The 22,849-nt window shown below is 42.1% G+C and overlaps 3 protein-coding genes across 8 annotated transcripts; 2 read left to right on the forward strand and 1 right to left on the reverse strand.

Moving 5' to 3' along the window:
• The first annotated feature begins 1,566 nt into the window (after window positions 1–1,566).
• On the forward strand, window positions 1,567–3,461 carry LOC125512774 (uncharacterized). Its single transcript, XM_048677857.2, has 3 exons — window positions 1,567–2,357; window positions 2,442–2,597; window positions 3,127–3,461. Exons 1-3 carry the CDS (start codon window positions 2,079–2,081, stop codon window positions 3,457–3,459), a joined length of 768 nt encoding a protein of 255 aa, XP_048533814.2. The 5' UTR covers window positions 1,567–2,078; the 3' UTR covers window positions 3,460–3,461.
• A 3,695-nt stretch (window positions 3,462–7,156) lies between these two features.
• On the forward strand, window positions 7,157–16,277 carry LOC125515061 (Protein kinase superfamily protein). 6 transcript variants are annotated; one of them, XM_087528834.1, is made up of 20 exons: window positions 7,157–7,578; window positions 8,121–8,375; window positions 8,466–8,590; window positions 8,693–8,737; window positions 8,846–8,927; window positions 9,056–9,124; window positions 9,200–9,370; window positions 9,455–9,520; window positions 11,394–11,462; window positions 11,541–11,669; window positions 11,749–11,816; window positions 12,042–12,179; window positions 13,006–13,115; window positions 13,228–13,325; window positions 13,399–13,437; window positions 14,192–14,311; window positions 14,422–14,541; window positions 15,460–15,521; window positions 15,605–15,656; window positions 15,739–16,277. In XM_087528834.1, the coding sequence occupies exons 1-20, from the start codon at window positions 7,366–7,368 to the stop codon at window positions 15,742–15,744; spliced, it is 2,037 nt and encodes a 678-aa protein (XP_087384960.1). In that variant the 5' UTR covers window positions 7,157–7,365; the 3' UTR covers window positions 15,745–16,277. The 6 variants fall into 6 exon arrangements, with proteins under 6 accessions (XP_087384960.1, XP_048536438.2, XP_048536439.2 ...); XM_048680481.2 differs by having other exon boundaries at window positions 7,158–7,578; window positions 11,991–12,179; XM_048680482.2 differs by having other exon boundaries at window positions 7,158–7,578; window positions 12,997–13,115.
• Window positions 16,278–16,415: 138 nt separating this feature from the next.
• Window positions 16,416–19,899, reverse strand: ATG18B (autophagy 18 B-like protein). The gene is made up of 11 exons (XM_048680484.2): window positions 19,682–19,899; window positions 19,483–19,556; window positions 19,050–19,123; window positions 18,772–18,881; window positions 18,291–18,382; window positions 18,032–18,144; window positions 17,473–17,592; window positions 17,242–17,387; window positions 17,047–17,163; window positions 16,916–16,975; window positions 16,416–16,824 (listed from the first exon to the last, which is right to left on the reverse strand). The coding sequence occupies exons 1-11, from the start codon at window positions 19,738–19,740 to the stop codon at window positions 16,668–16,670; spliced, it is 1,122 nt and encodes a 373-aa protein (XP_048536441.1). The 5' UTR covers window positions 19,741–19,899; the 3' UTR covers window positions 16,416–16,667.
• Between the last annotated feature and the right edge of the window lie 2,950 nt (window positions 19,900–22,849).

Consider the following 22,849-nt stretch of genomic DNA (forward strand, 5'->3'; position numbering starts at 1 on the left):
TTAACAATTTATGAAAACAGTAACAATTTTGGAAATTTAGGATTTTTTTAAAAAAGCACAAACGTATTTTAAAAATAGAAATAAAATTGAAAATTGGGAAAAACGAAAATAAAACGTAATAGGGAAGAAAAATAAATAGGAGAAAGGAAATGGAAAGAAAATAAAAAAGTAAACGTGCAAAAAAAATGGAAAATAAAAAAGGGTTCAAACTACTAGAAGGTTCCCAAAACCGAAAAAATAGGCCAAAAAAATAGGCTGGAAACCAAAATCGAAACGTAAAACCTATGTAATGTGGTAAAATCTATGTAATGGGCTGGCCCAAGTTGATCGTGGCCTGTGCGGTAGGTCGGTAACGTGCTGCAGAATGTCGATAATCTGACGATGAGCACGCTGGCGGTGAATGGTGGCACACCCCTCCTTACGCAAAATTCTTCCACAACAACAGCTGCCAACAAGGTCTTCAAATTTCTCTTTTCGATGCTCAGTATGGGAGAAAATGCTGCTAATTTGTGTAAGAATATGGATGTATTTTGTGTCACTTTCTTGTGTTTTTTGTATCGTCATGATGTTTGCGATCAGCTTGATAAGTTATCAACAAAAAATTACAAGAATGGATGGAAGTTTTTTTCGTGAAAAAATATAGTAGCAAGTAGGATAGGAAGAGACTTTTAACTTTTCCTTTTTGAGAAAGGAGGAAATTTTTAAGTAGGAAGAGTTATGCTCGCGCTCAAACAACGAAAGCATGTTTTTTTAGATGCCAATTTTCTAGGCCCTCGTGGGCCTTATTTCCGCCGAGCTGGTCAAAAAGTTTTCCTTTTTCTTTCCCTCGAAGGAAAAAAAAGGTCCAGCTCCAACACGACCACGAGCTTCACTCGCGATTCTATTCCTCTTCTTCCTCTGTTTCCCGTCCGTGGCCGCACCATCGATTTTACCCTTCACGCCCCTCTGACGGCCGCGTCGGTTCCTCGTCGCCGGAGCCCCACGGCGTACGGTAACCCCGCGCATCCCCGCCACGTAGGCTCCCAGTCAGTAACGCCCAGATCCAAAAGTCAGAATTCTGTTCTTGCCGCGGCGATTGCGTCGAAATCCTATTTTTTCAACTCTTTGCCAGTCAGTCTCTTTCATTCTTCGCTCGTTGCCAACTTCAGCTAGAGTCTGCTAGGGGCCATCATCCCGACCTTCAGGATTCATCTACGGTGGGTTCAACCCCCTTCCTCTAGGCAGCCTAGCTAACAAGTTCAGTCCCCTTCAGCATCCATCGACCTCCGGTACTTTTTGGACAATTTCCGAGTTTTTAACAATGGGGATAGGTCATTGTAGCCCAGTGTCGAATGCCAAGAGGAAATTTCCACCAGGTAGCCCACAGAGACCGTCTGCCAAGAGAACGAAACACAGGCTTGGAATCAGCAGTCTACCCAATGTAAGCTGAAGCAAACTATTTCCTCTAAAAAAAAAACTGCAGCCGACCACCAATGCTCTCATTATTATTTTTGTCTTGCTGATGTTGGATCACACTCTGTGCTGTAGGATATTTTGAGCTCTATCACATCTAAACTGTCATTGAAGGAAGCTGCCAGGACGAGCATCTTGTCGAGTCAGTGGCGGCGTGTTTGGTTGTGCCGCGCCTACATTGATCTCAGTCATCACACGGTCTTGTCGGAGTCCGACAAGGAACGATCCTGGACTGGTCCTCGAGGTATTAGACTCAGCAGGCGCAAATTTATTAAGAGTGTTGGTGCACTTCTCCAGCAACACGAGGGTGTAGGGACCGAGGACATAGATTGGTCAACTACGCTATTGCGTCGAAGGCGAAGGGTCTCATTCTTGAATCATGGGCAGTGAATTATGGGCCCACGACAGTGCCATATAATTTCCCTTTTCAGGTTCTTGATACAAAGGACTCAAACTTGCGCCGTCTGGAGCTTTGGTTTGTTTCTTTAAATCCGCCTGCTGGTTACAGGGGGTTTCAGAATCTCACTAAGCTTTGCCTGCGAGATGTTAGTATTACCAATGAAGATGTTCAATGTTTGCTGTCTGAAGGCAATCATCTAGAGTGCCCCCGTATTACCTACTGTAAGATGCTTACCAGTTTAAGGATTCCACATTGCCTGAATCGCCTTAAGGTTTTGCTTGTTCTGAGTTGCCCGCTACTTGAAGACATGACGCTAGATTGTGGAGCGCCAGCACTCCACTATAGAGGCTCATTGATACCAATGGAGTTTGCTGCACCTTTGAAGCTAACGAAACTATCGGTTGAGTTATTACCTTGCCATTCTGCTCTAGGATTCATCTTCAATGAACTCCCAGCAACTCTCCTACGTCTTGAGATGCTCTCATTAAGTTGCACACAACTTGAGGTTTGCATTTCCCCTGCCGTTCTTGTATTTTCATTGGTTATGTTCATATTTATTTTATGTTGGTTTCATATTTGTTGTATGCAGGGGGTTGATTCAGTGAGCAGGCTTTCCAAATTTCGTTCTCTGCATCATTTGATATTAAACTGGACTATTTCTGACTCTGCACGCGGGACAACTGATATCCTCGACCTTGGTTGTCTCCTAGAGGCTGCCCCTTCCATGGAGAAACTAGAATTGCATGTAAGCCTGTCTTTTTCAGCTTTCAGTTCTTCACTTGTATGTAGACATGAAGTTGTTTATGATTGTTATCCTAAGGGATGCAAAAAAACCGTTGCTCATAGTTTAGCTAAAGAGAGTGGACTTCACCCTAATGTTTGGGTGGATGATTCCCCTAGTTTTAATAAATGAAGTGAGACATGATGGAATTATTTGTGCAACACTAGTCTGTGCAACCTCCTGTAGTATTAAGCTATCATGAGGAATCCGTGATCTCTAACATGGACAGAGCTGATTGATTAATTGTTCCGGCAAATAACATGTCACCCGTGTAGCTTATATGTCTATATCTAGCGTCTCTTGTTATCTTATATGATTATCTCTCCTGTAAGTTTATATTGCTTATTTTATTTCTTGTATACATGTTGCTCCCTCTGTAAACTTTTTATAAGACCTTTTATTTCCAAGGTCTTATAAAAGTTTACAGAGGAAGTACAAGTTTGTTTGGTCATTCCTGATGGAGGTACTAACAAAGCGGTTTTCATGCTTATAGATGGTAATGGACCATTTCCTACACAAGCGGTACCGTCAAGAAGACGGCGAGCTGAGGAGTCTCCCTTCATGCCCGCACTCACATCTCAGTTTGGTGCATATAAGCGGATTCATCGGCGAGAAAGATCAACTGGAGCTGGCGCTTCATATTATCCACAATGCTACTGTTCTCGAAGCATTGAAGATCGATCCATGGCCGAGAACAGCTAACCCTGTACGAGCGCGCGTCAAGTCGGAAAACCGTCTTGCCAATGGTCGGAGTGTTGCATTGGCATTTCTTTGCAAAGATGACCACCGCAGTGTCGTCAGCGTACTTGAAGATGTGGGGGAGTAGTTAGTCACTGCTTTCCATTTGGCCTGCGTAAATGTATTTACTTCCTCCTTCCATATATATAGGGCCTAATACATTTTTCGAGGTGGCCTTTGACTATTTGATAAGATTAATAATATATGAGATGTATCATTCGAAAATTATATCATTATAGCTCCTTCCACTTACGAATTTGATGATGTGCTTTGTGTAACTTGCATGTCATATATTATTATTCTAACATGTGGTCAAAGTTAGCTTCGAAAAACGTATTAGGCCCTATATACACGAAAGGAGGGAGTACTCAGCTCAAAACTCGATGTACATTTGGAGATTCAGAAAACACAAATTCGAGTGTGAATAATGGCAGCTTTGGCCTAATAATACTTTGACACTATTCACGTACAATTTTATGTTTTTTTTCTATTATTGTAAGTCAAATTAGGAGCTGAGACTTTTTGAAGTTGAGCATCAACCATTGACGTGTTTCTAATTTCTTTTTTGAAAATGTAGATTTTTTTTCCAAAAAATTCGATCTTGATCTTACCTAACGTGAGATCTCACGCAAGTCTCTCCCTTCTTTTTAATTTGTCATGTGGTGTATGCATGACTTGTAATTTGACCTTTATTACATGAATGAGACACGTACTACCATGTGAAAAAAACATTTATGTACTGTACGCTAGGTGTGATAATATGCACATCGGTTCCTTTTAGACCAGCAGCCCTGCCCATCTATTATCTAACTCTCCATTATTCTTCTAAAAAAAATCTAACTCTCCGTTGTTTTCTTCCTTAGAGTTCACTACCGAATCAGCTGGCCCAACACGGAAAAAACCATCTCCAGTCGACCAGCCTGGGTTGCTTCCGTATAAGCAGTGAGGTATTGTAATGTATCGGGCGAATCAGCCATTTCAGCTACTACAATAACATCATATTGCAAGCCATTAAGATGCGCTGTTTTTTTAACTCTATACTCAAAATTGGAATCCTCGCTCCACCGCTACTTGTCACGGCGGTCCTCCGGCAAAGCGTGGGAGGACCAGGAATGGCTCGGGGAAGACGACCGGGGCAAAATCATGGTGGTCCGGGCAGCAAGGATGGCATCAAACGAAGGGGTGCGAGAACATGGGCGGTGGTGGAAGGAAACATGTGTTCTGAAATGTTCGTGACACCAATATTTGGGTGGATGGTGGGTGCACCATATCACCTGACCCAACCTTCAAATACAGAGTCTGGTGGGGTCGTTTTAGAGCGCGTTTAAAAAATAGCGAGTCGGGGCCATATGGCAACTAAACTAAACTGTCGTTTTGGTTCAAAATTGTTATATTGACGGTCATTATGATAGGGCGTATATGACGACTGTGCTTGAATTGGTCAGTTGTAACTGGCCAAACAGGGCGTGCTTCACGGGTTGGCCCAGAAGTACACGTGTCTAGCACGCGTGCCGACTTGACACACCAATTTCTTTTTTAAGAAGCCCAAAAGCACGCAGGCCGATGGCATACGATGCCAACCTGTTTAGCACATGTGTCATGCATGGGCCGGAAAAGGTCCAAAATAAACCTTTAATTTGTAGACCAAAGATAAATCAAACCCCCTAAACTTCCCCCCTGAAATCAACACATCAAACTCTTTGATCCCCATATATTTTAAACCTTGAGTGCGTTCCCAAACAGGAATAGTGGACGAGGCAGGTTGAATCTCGGGATATTTGACAGCGGACGCGACTGGACTGGCCCATCAGGAGCGGAGCTAGTTCTTCTTCTTTTTTTAACGCACGATGTAAAAATACAGAAAAAGAGACACTTAGGAGGAATCGAGCTTGAAACCTGACACAGGTTAACTGCTCACGCTAGCCTAAAACTAATGATTGTTAGAGCTACAATCAGAGGCCCGAACAGTTTAACCATACACAACAGCGTCGATATTTGAAAACAATTTTATAAGGGCAAACAAACATCGAAAAAGTTAACAAAGTCTCTGAAAAGGTTAAAAGTGCGAACTCTTTTTGAAAATAATACTTTTTAACAAACACAATCAATTTTGAAAAAGCAAACATTTTTTGAAAACATGGGAACAAATTTTGAAACCTGAACACAATTTTAAAGTGCAAACACTTTTTTTTTTGTAAAATGGGAACAAATCTGTAAGAAAAATGTTTGTGAGCTCTATAAAATGTCACGAGTTAAAATAATGTACGTAACAGTTAAAAACATGTTAATACAATGTAAAGAAATTATTTGTGTGATTCAAAAAATATTTTGTACATTAAAAAAATGTAAATTTCAAAAATTATGAATACTTTTTAAAACACAATTTGAAACATAGTCAATTTTGAAAACAAAATAAATTTTGAAAAGGCAAACACTATTTGAAACACGAGAAGTTTTGAAAAAATAGGAACAAAATTTGAAACTGAAACCTTTAAAAAAATGTTTAAGCAACGTAACAAAATGTTCGTATAGTTTTATAAAAGGTTTATTGTCATTAAGTAAATTTAAAACGTGTATTTGGCAAATGTTCCGTGTCACATTTTTTTTAATTTTTTTTTGGGGATTTAGTAAATTATTTGCGTTAAAAAATATATTAGAAATTATGAAGTTGTTGACGTTTTTTTAAGAAATGTTTCAAAATTAAAAAAAGGTTTTCATTATACTAAACCTACTATGTCTTCTTTTACACAATGCGCTAAATATTATCATCATCAGCCACTGGGGTGATTAGCTAGGTGCGGCCACTGTCGAGTTCGACTCTTCTGAAGCTCGCTGTGTGCTGCTAGTATTTTTTGTCGCTCCTAACAGAAGACAAGTGGGTTCGTGTAGTTTAAAAAAATTATTGACATTAAGAAAATGTAAAGGAATTATTATCATTACAGAAAGAAAAAAGAGAATAAATTAAAAAAACAGTGCAGAGCGAGCATGCGAGCGACCACGCTTATCGGGCGGCCCGATTCATCCTAATGCAAGCGAGCCCGTCAGCGATCCTTGCCGTGTCACCAAATACCAGCTAAACACCCACAATGTTTGAAATAAACTGGGATCGCAACGTGTTCAAGTTCAAGGGTTGATTTGGACCCATTGGGATTATAAGTTCAAGGATTGATTTAGCTTTCTTCTATAAGTTTAAGATTTGTTTTGGACTTTTCCTGCATGGGCTCAAGGCAAGGCCCGCGTCCTGACCTGACACGACCCGATTATATACGGGCCTCAACGGGCCGTGCTGTGCCGGCCTGTTGGCCTCATCACGTGATTGCGTAGACGCACCGCGCCACCTATACCTGGCCATCCGCCGAGCTTCAGGCCGGGCCTACCAAAGCGCAACGGAGAAAACCTAGGCCCAAGCTTGGCCTAGCCTGGCCGCCGGGCGTAAAAATCAGGCTCAAGCCCGGCTCATAAGTCGAAAATCCCGTCGGGTTGGGCTCTTCCTTAAACTGCAAATACGATGAGCCCAAGCCCGGTCCAGCCTGGCCATCAGGCTTAAAATCTAGGCCCAAGACCGGCCCGTGGCATGGTCGGGTCAGGCCGGGTCGGGCTTTTTGAGGCCGAGTCGGGTCGAGTCATCCGGGCCGGGCTGCCCATGGCGAGGTATAGCGCCACCCCTCCCTCCCGGCCGAGTGGCGCGCTCCCTCCGTCGCCCGCCTCCCGCCTCCCCCCACCCCAAACCCAATTCCCTCCTCTCCGCAACGCGCGACCCGTCGCACGCCCCGCCCCCCCTCTCCTCCTCCTCACCTCACCTCTCTCCCCTCTCCCGCCTCCACCACCCCCAATCCTCCCGCCCCATCGCGCGGAGCCGCTGCGGTCCTATCCTAGGGTTACGTCGTCAAGCTCCGCCCCGCGCGCGGATTCCGCGAACCTAGCTCGCTCGTCGCGCGCGTCGGAAGGGCGCCGTCGCGTTCGGGAGCCGCGGTGGCGGCGGCATAGGCCGGCAATGGTCGGGTCGGGGTCGAAGCATGCCGCGGGCCGGAGCGGCCTCGGCGGCGGAGGGGAGAGGCGCAAGTACCCGATCCGCGCCGAGGACTACGAGCTGTACGAGGAGATCGGGCAGGGCGTCAGCGCCATCGTCTACCGCGCGCTCTGCAGGCCGCTCGGCGAGACCGTCGCCGTCAAGGTGCTCGACTTCGAGCGCACCAACAGCAACCTGGTAATGACCCACTGCCGCCCGTCGCCTGAACCCGCCTTCTGTTTCGCCGGCCCGCGCGCCCATAATTCCTGTCTTGTTCGTCGGGTGTTGCATCATAGTAGCGCCATATGTTTGTCTGTTATATCTCGCAGTAGATTACTCAGGTAGATGATCCCGGCCTGTCATAGAACGCATCGATTTTTCGGTCATACTCATGCCGTCGATGAACCTGTCGGATAATTAGTAAGTGCAGATATCAATAATGTGCTTAGAACAATGATATGCCTGGATTCATATTTATGAATAAGGAAGTTTGGTAGCTGACATTGGATTTATGTTAAGCTGTTGAGTATACATGATTATATGAATCTGAACCGGCTGGATGATACCAGCCATTTCAATGATGCAAATATGTCATTCAGAGGGAATCCGACACGCTCCTTGGCTGTATTGGCTTCCAGCATTGTCTGCATGCAGTTTCATGTCTCCTATTCAATTCATGTCCGTCTTCATGCCACATTTTAGTTCGAGAATGACCAACACCGGTGCTTGTCTTGATGCAGAACAATATCATGCGTGAAGCCCAGACAATGATTCTTATAGACCATCCTAATGTTGTTAAGGCGATCTGTTCATTTGCAAATAACCAAACGTTATGGGTAGTTATGCCGTACATGGCTGGAGGATCTTGTCTTCACATAATGAAATCAGTCTATCCGGATGGTTTCGAGGAAGCTGTCATTGCAACACTGCTCCGTGAAGTTCTAAGAGGATTGGAATATCTTCATCATCATGGGCATATACATCGTGATGTCAAGGTAAATGCACATTCATATATATCTGAAGGATCTGCTGTTCCCCTGTGCTGAGCGCTACGTTGTTTTCCTTTCTCTTTCTTTTGACCATAGGCGGGAAATATCCTAGTTGATTCTCGTGGTGGAGTTAAGCTTGGAGATTTTGGGGTTTCTGCTTGCCTTTTTGAATCTGGTGACAGACAGCGGGCTAGAAACACTTTCGTGGGAACTCCTTGCTGGTAGTCATTCTGACAAAGCAATAAACAATTAAATATGCTTTCATTTCTGCTACATAACCTTTTCTTGACACATGCTCATGTGTTGGCCCTTTTAATGATTAGGATGGCACCAGAGGTAATGGAGCAACTACATGGATATGATTTCAAGTAGGCTACTTACTGTACTGGATCACTAGTTAACTAGTGGGGTACCTTTTTTCTTCACAACTGCTTGTTAACTGGAGCTGCTTTGAACAAATATGAAATATATTGCAGGGCAGACATATGGTCCTTTGGAATTACCGCACTTGAACTTGCCCATGGTCACGCTCCTTTCTCAAAGTACCCTCCCATGAAGGTATACATACTCAAGCAGATACCATATTACTGCACTTGAACTTGCCCATGGTCACACTCCTTTTCTTATGATGTATGGTAGGGAGTAACTTCAAATTTCTGAGATTTTACTTCACTTATTTTGCTTAGGTCTTGCTTATGACACTTCAAAATGCTCCCCCCGGTCTTGATTATGAAAGAGATAAGAAATTCTCAAGGGTAAATATATTTGAGACGACCCATCACCTCTGTGTTATTTTTCTGAGGACTTATGCATATGGTTTCTTATAACAGCACTTCAAGCAAATGGTAGCTATGTGTTTGGTAAAAGAGCCTTCAAAAAGGCCGACTGCAACAAAATTGCTCAAGCAATCCTTTTTCAAGCAAGCTCGTTCCCATGATTACATTGTTCGAAAGCTTTTGGAGGGATTGCCTGGCCTTGGCGCTAGATATCAAGCTTTGAAGGTACACTGGTTTAAATGGTGCATGGCTATTTATTGGTCACTTGATCTTCTTCACTCTTTAATGTGGGATCTTAACTATTAACAGGAAAAGGATGAACATTTACTTGCTCAAAAGAAAATGCCTGATGGTAGAAAGGAAGAAATCTCGCAGGTGCTAATTCTAAATTTGTAATAGATCATTCCTGAAAATGGCCCTATTGTTGGAGTAGTAAAATCAAGCAACTATTTTATCTTTAATTGTGGCCTTTTGGCATGTCTTGTAAGGGTGGTAGCCACAATAATTAATACTCCCTCCGTCCCATAATATAAGAACGTTTTTCAAGCTAACAGCTTGAAAAACGTTCTTATATTATGGGACGTTAAGAGTATTACTTATGGCATCGGTAATCATGATCGCCGAACAAAATGTGCATTTCATGTTGGTTTCTTTATCCAAATGTTAATTTTTATGTTTCCCCATAACATGATTAAGCATATTGATATGACCTTCTTTCTGAAACTTTGCTAATTAGAAAGACAAACGGGAAGCTTATAAATTTATGATTAAATCAGGTAGGGTTGGGAGGACATGGCATGACTACGTGATAAAGGCCGACATTAGAGTCACTCATGTATCTTCTCAAACAATAGAGTTCAAAATTTAGATGTGGCTACATTTTTAACACATCCTAGAGATCCCGCACTATCAATCATAACGTTTTCAGGAAACCTAACGCACATATGCGCCATAAAGAACTCTTTCTTTTATGGTCAATAGTCATAGCATCACTGAACGATATCCTCCTTCACCACCAAATGCTCCACCGGGAGTATTTGCCATGATACAACTGGAACAGGTAGGGGGCTGGAGGAGGGAGATCAGAGAAGGGCGGGGACACCATTTTTCTGGTGGGCGACGCCGAAGCATGAGATACGGTGGCCACATGGAACCCTAGCGTTGACCCATCTTTCTTCACGGGAGGTGAATGGGAGAGAATTGGGGGTAAGAAGCATATACTGCAAATTCGGTGAAGTGGCAGGGTAGTTTCGGCAGGGTTTTGTTTAAGCTGGAAAAGCTCCTCACAAGGTGCTTCTGCCTTCGATTGAAAGCAGCCACAACGCTTCCGAAAAGACTAAAAATAATCGAGAGTTTGGTTGGCCCCTATTGGCTTGTAAGGGTGAGAAGCCGCCATAAGCCCAACCAACCCCCCCCCCCCCCCCCCCCCCCTGTCAGGACCCGCCCATGATCTACGTGAATTCGTAGTGGAATATAGGCCAACGTTTTACTTCAGCAAACTGGGGGTAAAGAAATGGTAAAGTAAAATGAACAGTAGCTCTGGTTAAACTGATCTGACTGTCATTGTCCAACTGTGAACGAGGAGTGATCTGAGCCGTTTGATCAAGTTGAACCGTTTTGCTGGAAGCGCTACACCTAACTGAACTCGCCAAGCTAGTGCAGCGTCTTTAGAGAACTGTCCTGACATTGCCCCCTTCTTGAGATACGATATGACCTCACGGCGTTGATGAAGAAGCGCGCCACCCTTCTGTAGTGGAACGGAAGAATGCTGGGGATATATTGATATAAACCTGCATCTTTCCAAGTCGCGTCCTCGGGACAAATTCTCCCACTGGATTAACCACTGTACCACAGGCAGGTTTTGTCGAGAAATTTGTCGTACCTGTAGCACTAATGCTGGAGCTGTTTTGATGGTGGCATCCTTATTAACCATAGGGAAGTCAGGGCTGGGAATGGATTTTTGTCCAATATGCATTTTGAGCTGACTAACACGAGGACTGGGTGTATTTTCACATGTTCAGGGAACTGTAATTTGTAAGCTGTGTTGCCCACTCTTTGAATCACCAGGAATGGCCCATTGTAACGTGTAACAAATGTTGCCAACCCAAAACTCTATTCTATTCCTATCATTGTTTTGACTTTTAGATCTGTGTCATTTCTGTTGTATCCTTTCGGCACCGAGATGATTATTTTATTGTCACCATTATATTGTTTTTCATCCAATCCTTTGTATCTCTTGCATTGCTAGGATGAATACAAAAGGGGTATCAGCAGCTGGAACTTTGACATTGATGACCTGAAGTCTCAAGCCTCACTGGTAGGCATTTAGCATTTTCATTTCCAGTTTAGTCATTGACTTCACATCAAGTAATTTAGCTTATTTATATTTTGACAGATTTCAGAGTGTGAGGACACGATATCATCTAAAGATACAGATATATCGTCTATCTATGACTTCGACACCAGCTTGCAGGAGCAAGCACTCGAAGGGTCTCTTTTTTCAATGAAGTATGATACTGACATCGTAAGTTTTAGCTCCTGCAGAAAGTAAGGTTTTCCAATCTAGAATTTTGCTTACATCTAATGCCAAGCAAAGTTGGTAGGAAAATGATGTCATGGCCAATGATAAGTCAGCTGTTTCATCACCCGAGCAGTCTGTTTGTCTATCAAGGTAATGGATTTAATTTGGTTGAAATTACTTCAATCATATTGTTGGTTGTAAATGATAATATCTTATTTTATGCCAAATAGTTCTTGTGATGACATTGCGAAATTACGTAATGTCACTGTTGTACACCTGTACTACACACCTCAGAAAACTGATTTCACTCATTTCTACTACTAGGGCATCTCTATGTGGAACTTCTAACGGAGTACTGGTAAATGGCCATGTCAGGAAACACAGCTCTATGGAAAGCTGTGATTTGGACTTGCAAGAGAAAGATTTGGATGCCATTCCAACAAGCTCATTTCAGGAAAGGAAGTGTTCTTTCAGTTCTTGCTCATCAGATGGTTTTCTTTCTTCCAAAGAGAGGTTTGTTGTACTTCACAGAAAATTTAAACTTGAAGAATCACCTTTTTCCAATTATGCGAAAACGTGTTTTGCTTGCCGGTAATTTGAACTGTATTCTAGAACCAGTTCCATCTTATCATGGTTGTATTTCATAGTTTCAGTTGGCAAAATTGCCAATATCTTGTAGAATCAAACTTGAAAAACAGTTGACCAATTACGAAAATACAGGTCACAAAAGTGCTGACAGAGGCTTTTCTTATCACGTTACATATGCACTGGGAATGAACAAAACTTACTTTCCTGTATAGGCACATAAACTTTTGAGATTCTCGGTATGCACATTTGGTGCCTGAATTTTTTTCCCTGCAACTTGCAGTCAATGTATATGAAGTTTCAGTTAGTTAGCAGTGCCACTGATGGGGATGTGGTTTTTAAAAGGTTGCTTGCCTGGCTTAGCAGTTCAATGTATATTTTTTATTAGTAGTGTCTTGATAATAACTATTTTGTTCATATGATAGCTGCATGGCTGTACTATTTTTTATATCCATATTCATGACCCCATAACTAATATGGAAGCTATATTTACCAAAAAGGGCATTGCGTCAAACTGGAACACGAAGCTAAATAGTTTGACCACATCATTGGAATTTCTGTTCTATTAACCAGTGATGTTCCACTTTTTACCATCTGTTGTTAGACCTTGTTTGGAATGCAGGACCAAATTCTTGTGTTCCAAATCAGGCCTAATGGTGTTCTTCTGGAAGCTGTCCATAGTATTACTACTGTACTTGTATCTCCTCGTGACATATTTTGATACAGTGTGCAACTGCATATGTAGTTCTTTCAGCTCTAAGCCACAAATCAACATTCATAACCGTGACAAGGGTAGCGGAGGGGTCTTGCAAGTAGCAGATGAGCCATCTCCTGAAGCTATTTCTAGGGCACCTAAATCATTGGGTAACATACTGGTTTTATCCCTGCAGTTCGTATAGGTTAACCTAATGTGGGCTAATCAGAATAAGTTCTCACGAGTATGAAAGTTTGGCATCTGTTTATTGCTTTAATGCAGTATCAAATGTTGATGAACATGATGATAGATCAAAACCTCCACTTATACAGCAAAGAGGTCGTTTTAAAGTTACACCTGGGAATGTCGAGTTGGATAAGGTAACTGAAAACCATTAATAATACTTGGTGCATGTTTGGTTAACTGTAGGATGACATGATTTTGTAATTTCAGGCTCACTCACCTGGCCTACAAAAGTCTCACAGCATGCAGGTTTTTAGTCTTTATCCTACATCATGTTTCATGGGCATTTATCTGTTTTGGTTCATGAACTGGTGCAGTGCATGTTTGGGGACTGGAGTCATATATATTTTGCGTGCTCAAAGAATGCAGAAAAAACCATTGTTTCCTGACTAACAACCTTAGTGGTTCCCTATTTGGTATATTCGGCAGCTTTTGTGTTGGGACCTAAGCCATGTGGAAACATCATTATAACCTCTTTAAAAATTTGATATATTGACTGCAGAATATTAGGTTAAAAAAGAGTTTAGAATAATCGCACCATGAACAGTACAGAGTGCCGGACAGCTGTTTGATTGTCTTTGCTTTAACTCTCTTGGTCCTCAAGAGGGAATTGGCAATAAAACCTGCCTCAAGGCTCAGTAAAAGACTGCTTTACGTGACTGCAAAATGTGCAATAGCAGCAGGATTACTTGGGTTTAGCTTGAACAACCGAAAGTAATTGATGCATGTTAGTCCTTGTATTGATAGGTTTTAATTAGACCACCCCATTTGTTAAAAACCCTAGTAAGGGTTTGAACTTTGAACTAAAGAAAAAAAAACTCGACCCAAGGGGAGAGATAACCCGAATGCATTGCATTGTAAGGTCGAGAACTTGGTTTGAACTCTGTTTACTTTTACATGAACTAGCCAATCACAGTTGTCAAATGTGGTTGATCATTTGTAATGCATAAAACATACACTTAACTTTCTTTTCGTTTCACACCATATATTTGTTGTTATGCAGACAATTTCTCAACTTTCTGCATTAAGCATACCATCTTCAGCTGAGGCTGCTTCAAGCATTATTGGTGGCTCCTTGTACATCCAGTTATACAATGTTTTGCAGACCAATCTGCTTCAGAGGGTAAATCCCCCACCCATACAGCACTCACGACAGAAAATGAGCTTGACAAACAAAACCTCCAAAGAATGAAAAGTTTGCTTTGTTGATGCTAGTCTTCCCCTCACTTGCAGGAACAGATACTTCATGCGATGAAGCAGTTATACATTTCTGATTCTATTTCACCTGTTCGGATGCATTCGTTAAGTCGTTCCCCATCTCCATCATCAGCTTTATCGGTAGATAGATCCATGGTAAGCTCAGGTTCCAGTTAAAGTGGCAGGAACTGTATTATGAAACTCAAAGCAATGTCTGTGTTGGAAAATGCTGATGAATACCGGACACCATTAAGCCATGACCAACTAGAAAACCAAATCACTTTATGGCCCTGTTTGGTTCAGCTTTTATCGACAGATTCTGCTGCCGCGCAGCAGAATCTAAACCAAAGGGCGAATCCAGCAGAATCCGATTCCAGAAATCCGCTGCCAAAATCTGAACCAAAAGCTGAAGCAGCTCAGGACGTGCTTTCCAAAATCTGATTCCGCTGCGGGCCAAAATCTAAAAAAGCTGTATTAGCTGGTTTGCCAAATGACCTACATCTTTTTCGCATCAGATTTTTCACAGCTGTTTTTCCACAGCAGATTTTTCACAGCTGCTTTTAGAAATCCACAGCCGAATCAAACAGGGCCTATATGTTCAACATGTCTCATTTTCCATTTTTTCTATTAATGCTGAGATATGAAATTCCAGCAGTGATAATTCCGAAAACACGACCTAACTCAGTTAAAAATCAGTGCCATGGAATTTTGTGGGTTGCTAAAATTAATATCTGCTGAACACTGCAAAGATCCCACAAAGTCCTTGGGTCCTGGTGGGCTGGTACCTCTAAATTTTAGCACCCAAAACATAGATGATAGTTATTCAAATTACTAAGCCGCCAATATGATGAACCGTGAAAGAAAGGCTTTGCTGACTTTATTCAGTCACTCACTCTCGTTATTATGATGGTAAATGCCAAGAATAGTACTCCCTCCGTCCCGAAATAGTTGTCATCAAAATGAATAAAGGGAGATGTATCTAGATGTATTTTAGTTCTAGATACATCCCTCTATCCATTTTAATGACAAGTATTTTCGGACGGAGGGAGTATAACCTGCCGACTACATTTTCAGTTGGAAGCAGCACAAGAGAAGGAGAAGGAACTGGTCAATGAAGTCCTGGAGCTACAATGGCGGTAATTATCTCTTATCTAATCTGTCCATGGTCTAAACCAAAAACAAGAAAAGAGCTCAGGATTGAAAGTTTGGAGCACTGCAGGTTATTGTGTGCACAGGATGAGGTGCAGAGGCTCAAAGCAAAAGCAGCCCAGGTACCAACATTTCACCCCATACGTGATCTTGTATCAGGGCACAATTTCTGCATGTTCACATTGAGATGCTCCTATTTTACAGATCTGATGAGTGAATGTTGTTGGGGTTGTTGCTGATTGAACTCCAAGCTGTGCAGTGAGGATTAAGGACGCGTTATCATGTTAACAAAAGGAATGTGTCGTTATCGACTTTATAAGTAGCTTACATACTTTGGCATAGGAGAGAAGAAAACAACAACATGAAGATGATATAGTAGGTTGCAAGCCTGCATAAAGGCAGCAGTGCTTGAGTTACTATATCTGTATATAAGAAGTGATGCTATTTTTCTGTTAGTGTTCAGTTACCAAGTTTTGTGCATCCACACTGATGAATGGATGGCTGGGCCTCCTGTAGCCCCCCTCAATGCTATGGCGCTGATTTTTTGTTGGAGCGCGGCATCATGCCAGGTTTGAGAAAAAGATTGTCTAGCTTTCAGGGAATTCTTGCAAAGAACATAAAATATGGGGCATACGTGTCTATCCATTTCATTGCAGAGGGAATACCACCTTGGGATCTGGGAGTTATCTTTTCTGTCCCCTATGGGAATTGCATTGGTTCCTGTGAATCGTTGTGTTTTAAATAGGCACAGAGTATGAGTACTCTATTACTGCCAACTGATGCAAGGATATCTTGGTGCAGCAAGATGTAGGATTTGGCATTCATGAAAGAATGCACTGGTGAATCTGTCAGGAACTGCATGTCGTCATGAGTCCAATCCAAGTCAATCACATAAAACACGCTGGAACCCATGTGTTACAAGTAATTTTTGTGACACGAGCAATATATGTTTACATCTGTAATTTACACCCACAACATTAAGCTTAGTCAACACCTATCCTGTGCTATGCTACGTCAAATTGGATCACTCCCATCCATTGCTAGGTCAGGCCTGTCTTCCTATGGATACACTCATCTTGCACATGATATTTACATCAGTCAGTGGTAGGAACGGGGTCGGCAAACCGACAAAGTCAGTCCACGTGGTGGTGTTCATTCTGTTTCTGAGTATAACCGGTATCCAGCAGGCTGAATTCGCGCTCCAAAACCCACGAAGATTCGTTTGACTTGGTGGTGCTGATCGTGTACTCGCGGAAGTATCCATCGTGAGTTACAACATAGACTACAGTCCTGCAAAAATTTACAATTGCTTATGAATATGATCTGGAAGGCATTAAATGTCAAGATGCATCTTGTGTGGAATTATGCGTGAATTTCTTACCTCACAGCAGGAAACTTGGAAGAATTTTGGGAATACTCTACACTATGTACTGCTAGACAGCTGCGATTCCAAAGAGTTACATTAGCGATAACAGTGGAGGGTCAGAGGAAGCCAGAAGATCTTAAATGTACCTCTTGGTTTCTGCGGGGGCAATGTTATGAATAACATGATGATTAGCTGGATCCAAAGCGTCGGAAATTGCTTTGGATCCAGGAATTATTGAACCGAGTAATTTATTCGTTTGGTTCCTGAAAAGTGAAGCACGTCAAAAATATGTCCACAAAAAAGTTGGTTCACGAATCACAATACCGAGAAGGAAATGTCACCTTCCATTTCTGGCAGCATCAAGAAAAAACATGTGCAAAGAGCCTGACGAACTTGTGGCAGCAAGAACATCAGGCCGATCGATGCACGGCCCAAATGAGAGCGAGTAAATTGTTGATGGATATGCTCCCCGCCGAAAACTATGCGACTGTTGATGTAAGAATTTAAAACGATATGAGGCAGAATGACAGAGTGCTTATCATGGTTGCAGAGGAGAGATCACTAATTTTCACCTTGGTTGCTTGTGCCACGATATATACCCTAATCATAGTGCCCTTCTCAGAAGCTGTTGCCAGGTACATCCCATTAGAAGAAAATGCCATTGCAGCTAATGGAGACTCATGGGCATCTATCTGTTGATCAATTACAAAGAGAAAACAATATTCGTGAAAAGACATAACAGAAACAAGAACACGATGTGATTATATTTTCAGATTACTAGGGTTGAGATTAAGCCTCCAAACTTGGCTGAGAACTGAGAAAAACAGATCCGGTCTTGAAAGTTATTCTGATTATGATCTATATTCCAGAAAGAAAGCTTCAAACTAATGAGTTTGTTTCACGCACAGGAATCAAACATTGTCCACGCCACCATAGTTGCATGGCCATTGCTTTTTCATTTTTATAACTGGAAAAGGCAGAAAGGGATCTAAAATAATCAATGAGTAGTTGGTTTTTACAGTAATATCTCAAGAAAGATCCAGCACTTGGAGAACTGTAAATCTGTAAATGTAATGATGTTTACTCAGCTGTACGAATGATACAGAAGGAACTAAACCTTCTGGGAATTACCTGGCATATTAATTCAGGCTCTGACGCTTTATACACTAAAGCGGATCCTTTTGATGTGCTTGCTGGGATGGCCAAATAACACCATTCTGAATTAGGAGCAAATGCACAAAGACCTGATATTTTTGAAGTTAACAATGTCAGCAGCAAATATGTGAAGCGAAATTTCCATTTCAATGCAAAGAAACGCAAGCCCCGGCTATATGATTGTCTGGAATACTTGTATGAGTTTCAGTTCAAAATATTTGGGTAGGATGCTTACCTTTAGGGTTATGAACCGTGTCTATTTCCTCCAAGATACGAGTGCTGTTTAGATCGTAAATAAAGGTCTTGTCCTGCAAAACAACAATAAGCCTGCACATAATGTGACAACCTTTTTGAAAATAAAACTCCATGAAACAAGTATGCATAACATCCCTTTTGACCAAAACTCGATAGGCATAAAACAATTGCACAAGTAAAAAGTTATGCCATCACAAGGAGTCAGGAACTAACGGATAGAAGCATTTATTTTTCTTTGCGATGAATAGATAGAAGCATATGATTAAGCGTCATGATCCCTGACAGCATTGTTTATTACTGACCTAAAACATCTTACATTTGTTTACAGAGGGAGTAGAATGGACCTGTAAGACTTCTCTTCTCAAATTGCAGCATATATTCAGAACAGTCATCACTAATGTACTAGTCTTGAAACACTACGGCATTCGGCCTATTTTAGACAGGAAGGATTGGTGGTGTACCTCGTTCTACTAAACCGAACAGCCAAAATTGTACTCCTGAAGTTCAGATCCTTCTTTGAGGCGCATGTGATGGTATTGAACAGGCAAAGGCGACGAGGAGACCGTGAAGGCTGCAAAAGGCAGTTTGAAACTCGATTAACCAACGGCATCACCATCCATGTAAAACTCGATTCGTCGAACCTCAACCGCACAACAGGGAACAAAGCGATTCGTCGAACTTCAACCGCACAACAGGGAACAAACAGAACCGAAAACAAGGAAAAGAGCACGTCAGATACCTGTTCCCCAGTTCCGACCATAGCGATGAGGTTCGTAGCAAACCACAGCTCCACGACATTCAGTCCTCCAAGTTCTGCAACCACAGAAGAGGCACATACGGCTTGACGCCTTAGCTCCTTATGATAAATTGCATAGAGCGATATTTATTCCCTACGCGGGTTTTAATCACCGAACAACGCGTTGACAGAAAGAGAATTTGCATTGCTATCTGGTTCTACCCTCTACCAATGCACAACGATTGTGTTCAGAACTAGTCTGAATTAGGCAGGAAGCACAAAGCAGCCTTGATTGTTCAGCATAAGCTTCTACGTAGAGGTAGCCGGTTCTACACTAGGAGCTACACAATCAACTTGTTGTAAGCACAATTGGATATTCGGAGACTCGGAGTGGACGACGGCTATGAGGGGGGAAGAGCTCTGGAGCAAGACTTACTGTTGTCGTTGCAGAGCCTCCCGGTCCGGGCATCGAAAATCTTGAACCCTTCCTTGGTCCCGACGGAGAACATGCTGAAACAAAGCACCGGGCAACCCAGAGTCAGAATCAGAGCTCCCCTCCGGCGAATCCGACTCCCCCAGACCCGCCGGAATCGAGCAGGAGAGCGCATATTCCGCCGCCCCGCTCCCGCGCGTACCTGTTGTCCTGGTTGAAGGAGACGCAGAGAATCTGGGGCCGGGACGAGCCGCTCGCCATCGCCGGAATCGCTCGCCGGAAACGAAAGTTCGGATTTTTTTTTCCTTTCTCCTCCGCGGCCGAAGGGGAAGTTCGGTTGCGCCGCCTGCGTGCGTGTCCGGGAATAAAGTAGTGAAAATATTCGGCGGTGGGATGGCTGGAGGGCCGGATGCTTTACGTGTAGCTTCTTCCCCGTTTCGTAGCCCACTTGGGAGTCTTTGCGTGCGCCGTGGACGGATGAGAAGCTTCGGTTTAACGGTAAAACCAACGGAATCCGTTTTGGTAACGGGTCATAATCCCCTTTTTTCGTGGCAATGTTCAGACTCCTGGAGAAGAAAAAGATATTTTTTGCGAATGAAAAAAGAAAGACATACTAGAGTGAGATTGTTGTACGTTTTCTGAAATCCGGCTATTTTTGGTTGTGAAATCTGCGTATTTGAAGAGTGTCTCAGGCGTACGAAATTACATTTTTCTTAAATAGATACAGATCCATCACGCCACGTGTGAAAAGCAGTCACGCTGTTATTATGAGGATTTATTATTACATGAAAATGATTCTAAAAATAACTACTACCCCTCTCTCAGTTTACAGGGCGTGCGCGTACCCCTAGGTCGTCAATTTGACCAACCTAATACACGTCATATATTACAAAAAATATACCAATATAAACTTCAGATGTTCTATTTTCAAACAATATAATTTTTGTGTTATATAGTTTATATTAGGGTAATAAAATTGACAACATAGGTATACGCGTAGGACTTATAAACTGAAACGGAGGTAGTACATGCTTTTATATGTTAAAAATAGTTTTGACCACTATAACGTGACGGAGATGGCTTTTTGGACATCCAATATGGGGGGGAGGGGGGGGGGTAGGGTTTTCCTTTTTTTAGGGGTTTGTAAACTTATTTATTTTCTTTAAGCAAAAAAGCAGTGCTATGTTGTAATTCCCACGTTAAAAAATTCTTCATGCCGAGGTAACAGTTCATATGTTTGTTAAAAGACTGACTCGGTGAGCGTTAAATCCCCAGCTACATTGTGCTACAGGTCCATGACACGTGTGAGTCATGAGTTTGATTAGGGAAGCAGATGTAATTTTTCTTAACTCTTAGTTTTAGAAATTGTTGAAAGGGATGCCACAAAATAGGCATGGCACATTATTGGAAAGTGAAAAATAATATTATGTGTAAACATGATGCGAAAAACTTTGCACCATCACATCTAGTTTTGTTTGCTTGTAATAGAAACTTATGACAACCGAAGGACCCAAATAAAACACCGAGAAAAAGAGGGAAAAGATGTTGCAAGCACCACACCGAGAAGAAATGAGAGCACAACCATGAGTGGCGGATGATGGGTTGCGTGAGGCCCCATTGTGAGATTCAAAAAGGCTTTGGTGTGTTGTTGTCAATTACATTTCAACCCTTACTTTGAACTTGGGTTCCTAATGTGCTTGTTGTAATGATGTTAGTATACTTTAATGTGGGCAAGCCTGGGAGTGATGTTACCCTGGATAAGATGTTGCTTTTCATTTGCTCTCTGCGCTTTTTGTTTTTGTTTACATACTTTGCATGGTTGTGAAATTGGCGGTTTCTTTAAAAATTGACATGGATGTGTGTTTTTCCCAAAAAAAAAGGATGACGAGTGGAGCTATCATGTATTATTCATAACCTCGGGGGGATTAGCCATGAATTCGCAAAATAGAAGACCAACAAACCCGCCACCTAACTAAAAGTGATTACTTACATCTTTTTCCATCCTTTCTTCCTTCTTCTTTTTCTTTTCTTCTTCTTCCTGGTTCGATGATTTTTTTCTTTCAAATTCATGATTTTTTTTCTCAAAATTCTGAGAACTTTTATTCAAATTCATGGACTTTTCTAAAATTCATGAACTTTTTTTAAATTCGATGAAGTTTATTTCAAATTTGATGCACTTTTTTAAAATTCCATGAATTTTTTTCAAATTCAATGATTTTTTTTTGAATTCGTCAGGTTTTTCAAAATCCATGCACATTTTTGAATTTATGGATAATTTTTTTTTTTGCATATAAATGATTTTTAAGTCAATGATTGACTAGTCAACTGGTCAATCGCGAACGGTAAATGCGATGAGCTAACCCAACGGAAATCAAATGTGGTTGACGCTTACCATCTACATGGGCCGGCCCATGAGCGATGGTGCGTGGGCGCTAGGAAGCTTTCCTGGCGCGTTCTCCCTGGCACTGAACACGTCATATAGGAGCTCCGGTTCCGCGTGGTTCCGTCAAATCAAAGGTATGGTGTGTTCCGCATATGGAGGGAATATGCGTTTTTCTGGAATGAGTGGGTTGTCGTTCCTCCACCCAACCGAGCCCGAGAACGGTTCACTAATGACTCAGAACGAAACACACCCTAATACTTACTAATTTTTTTGTGGTTGAAAATTGTATTAGTCAAATAGTAGCAACGCTACGGTCTGAATTTCAAAGATCAATTACCTTTGACATGCCAGAGTTTAACCAAACAACAGTTCTACCTTCACTCCTACCAATTTAGCCAAGTGATCACTAACAGTGTTTTGGCTACAACATGGGTAACAGAAGTAGTAGTACAATCAAATGCTTAATCTTGCAAACCAAAGAGGCAAAAATTGATCTATCTGTACTTTCCTCATTGATCATATTCATTGCAACCAAAGAATTCATCTCCACATGTATGGGAAGATCAGTTCTCCGAATGGCGATATTTAATCCTTCCATGCAAGCACATAGCTCCGATTCCAGGGCACTCCTGCATGAGAAAGTTCTCGACAAGATGAGAATATTATGTTGCCAGTGTTGTGCGGAAGGATCATACCGGCACCTGCTCGGCCGCCATTAGTCCATGAACCAAACCATCTGTGTTCAATTTAGTCTAGCCCCCCCTTGGCAGAGCCCACCCAGTTTTTTGCTCTTCATTCAGTATCACGTGTGAGGTGGTATTCAGATGCTCATAGGAAATAATTTGTTTCCCTTTCTCTTGGTCAGATTGTGAACTCTGAAGTATCAAAATTAAGTGACTCCACATAGCTTGTCAGGTATCTTTTCGAGACTTCCATAGGAGGAGGATCTTTGTGATGGACAGTTTCATTCTGGCTATGCCATACCCG

The sequence above is a fragment of the Triticum urartu genome, chromosome 6A (assembly GCF_056163025.1).
Source record: "Triticum urartu cultivar PI428250 chromosome 6A, HENAU_Tu73, whole genome shotgun sequence".
NCBI classification, from domain to species: domain Eukaryota; kingdom Viridiplantae; phylum Streptophyta; class Magnoliopsida; order Poales; family Poaceae; genus Triticum; species Triticum urartu.

What these genes read in the sequence shown, in the direction of transcription:
- LOC125512774 (XM_048677857.2), top strand. Translation starts at nt 2,079, where the DNA reads ATGCTTACCAGTTTAAGGATTCCACATTGCCTGAATCGCCTTAAGGTT. An exon ending in TAAGTTGCACACAACTTGAG is followed by an intron (nt 2,358 to 2,441) that starts GTTTGCATTTCC and finishes TGTTGTATGCAG; the next exon opens with GGGGTTGATTCAGTGAGCAG. An exon ending in TGGAGAAACTAGAATTGCAT is followed by an intron (nt 2,598 to 3,126) that starts GTAAGCCTGTCT and finishes TCATGCTTATAG; the next exon opens with ATGGTAATGGACCATTTCCT.
- LOC125515061 (XM_048680480.2), top strand. Translation starts at nt 7,366, where the DNA reads ATGGTCGGGTCGGGGTCGAAGCATGCCGCGGGCCGGAGCGGCCTCGGC. An exon ending in TGAAGTCTCAAGCCTCACTG is followed by an intron (nt 11,463 to 11,540) that starts GTAGGCATTTAG and finishes ATATTTTGACAG; the next exon opens with ATTTCAGAGTGTGAGGACAC. An exon ending in TTTCTTTCTTCCAAAGAGAG is followed by an intron (nt 12,180 to 12,996) that starts GTTTGTTGTACT and finishes CTGCATATGTAG; the next exon opens with TTCTTTCAGCTCTAAGCCAC.
- ATG18B (XM_048680484.2), bottom strand. Translation starts at nt 19,740, where the DNA reads ATGGCGAGCGGCTCGTCCCGGCCCCAGATTCTCTGCGTCTCCTTCAAC. An exon ending in TCCTTCAACCAGGACAACAG is followed by an intron (nt 19,557 to 19,681) that starts GTACGCGCGGGA and finishes GCTTTGTTTCAG; the next exon opens with CATGTTCTCCGTCGGGACCA. An exon ending in TCGTGGCACAAGCAACCAAG is followed by an intron (nt 17,388 to 17,472) that starts GTGAAAATTAGT and finishes TTACATCAACAG; the next exon opens with TCGCATAGTTTTCGGCGGGG.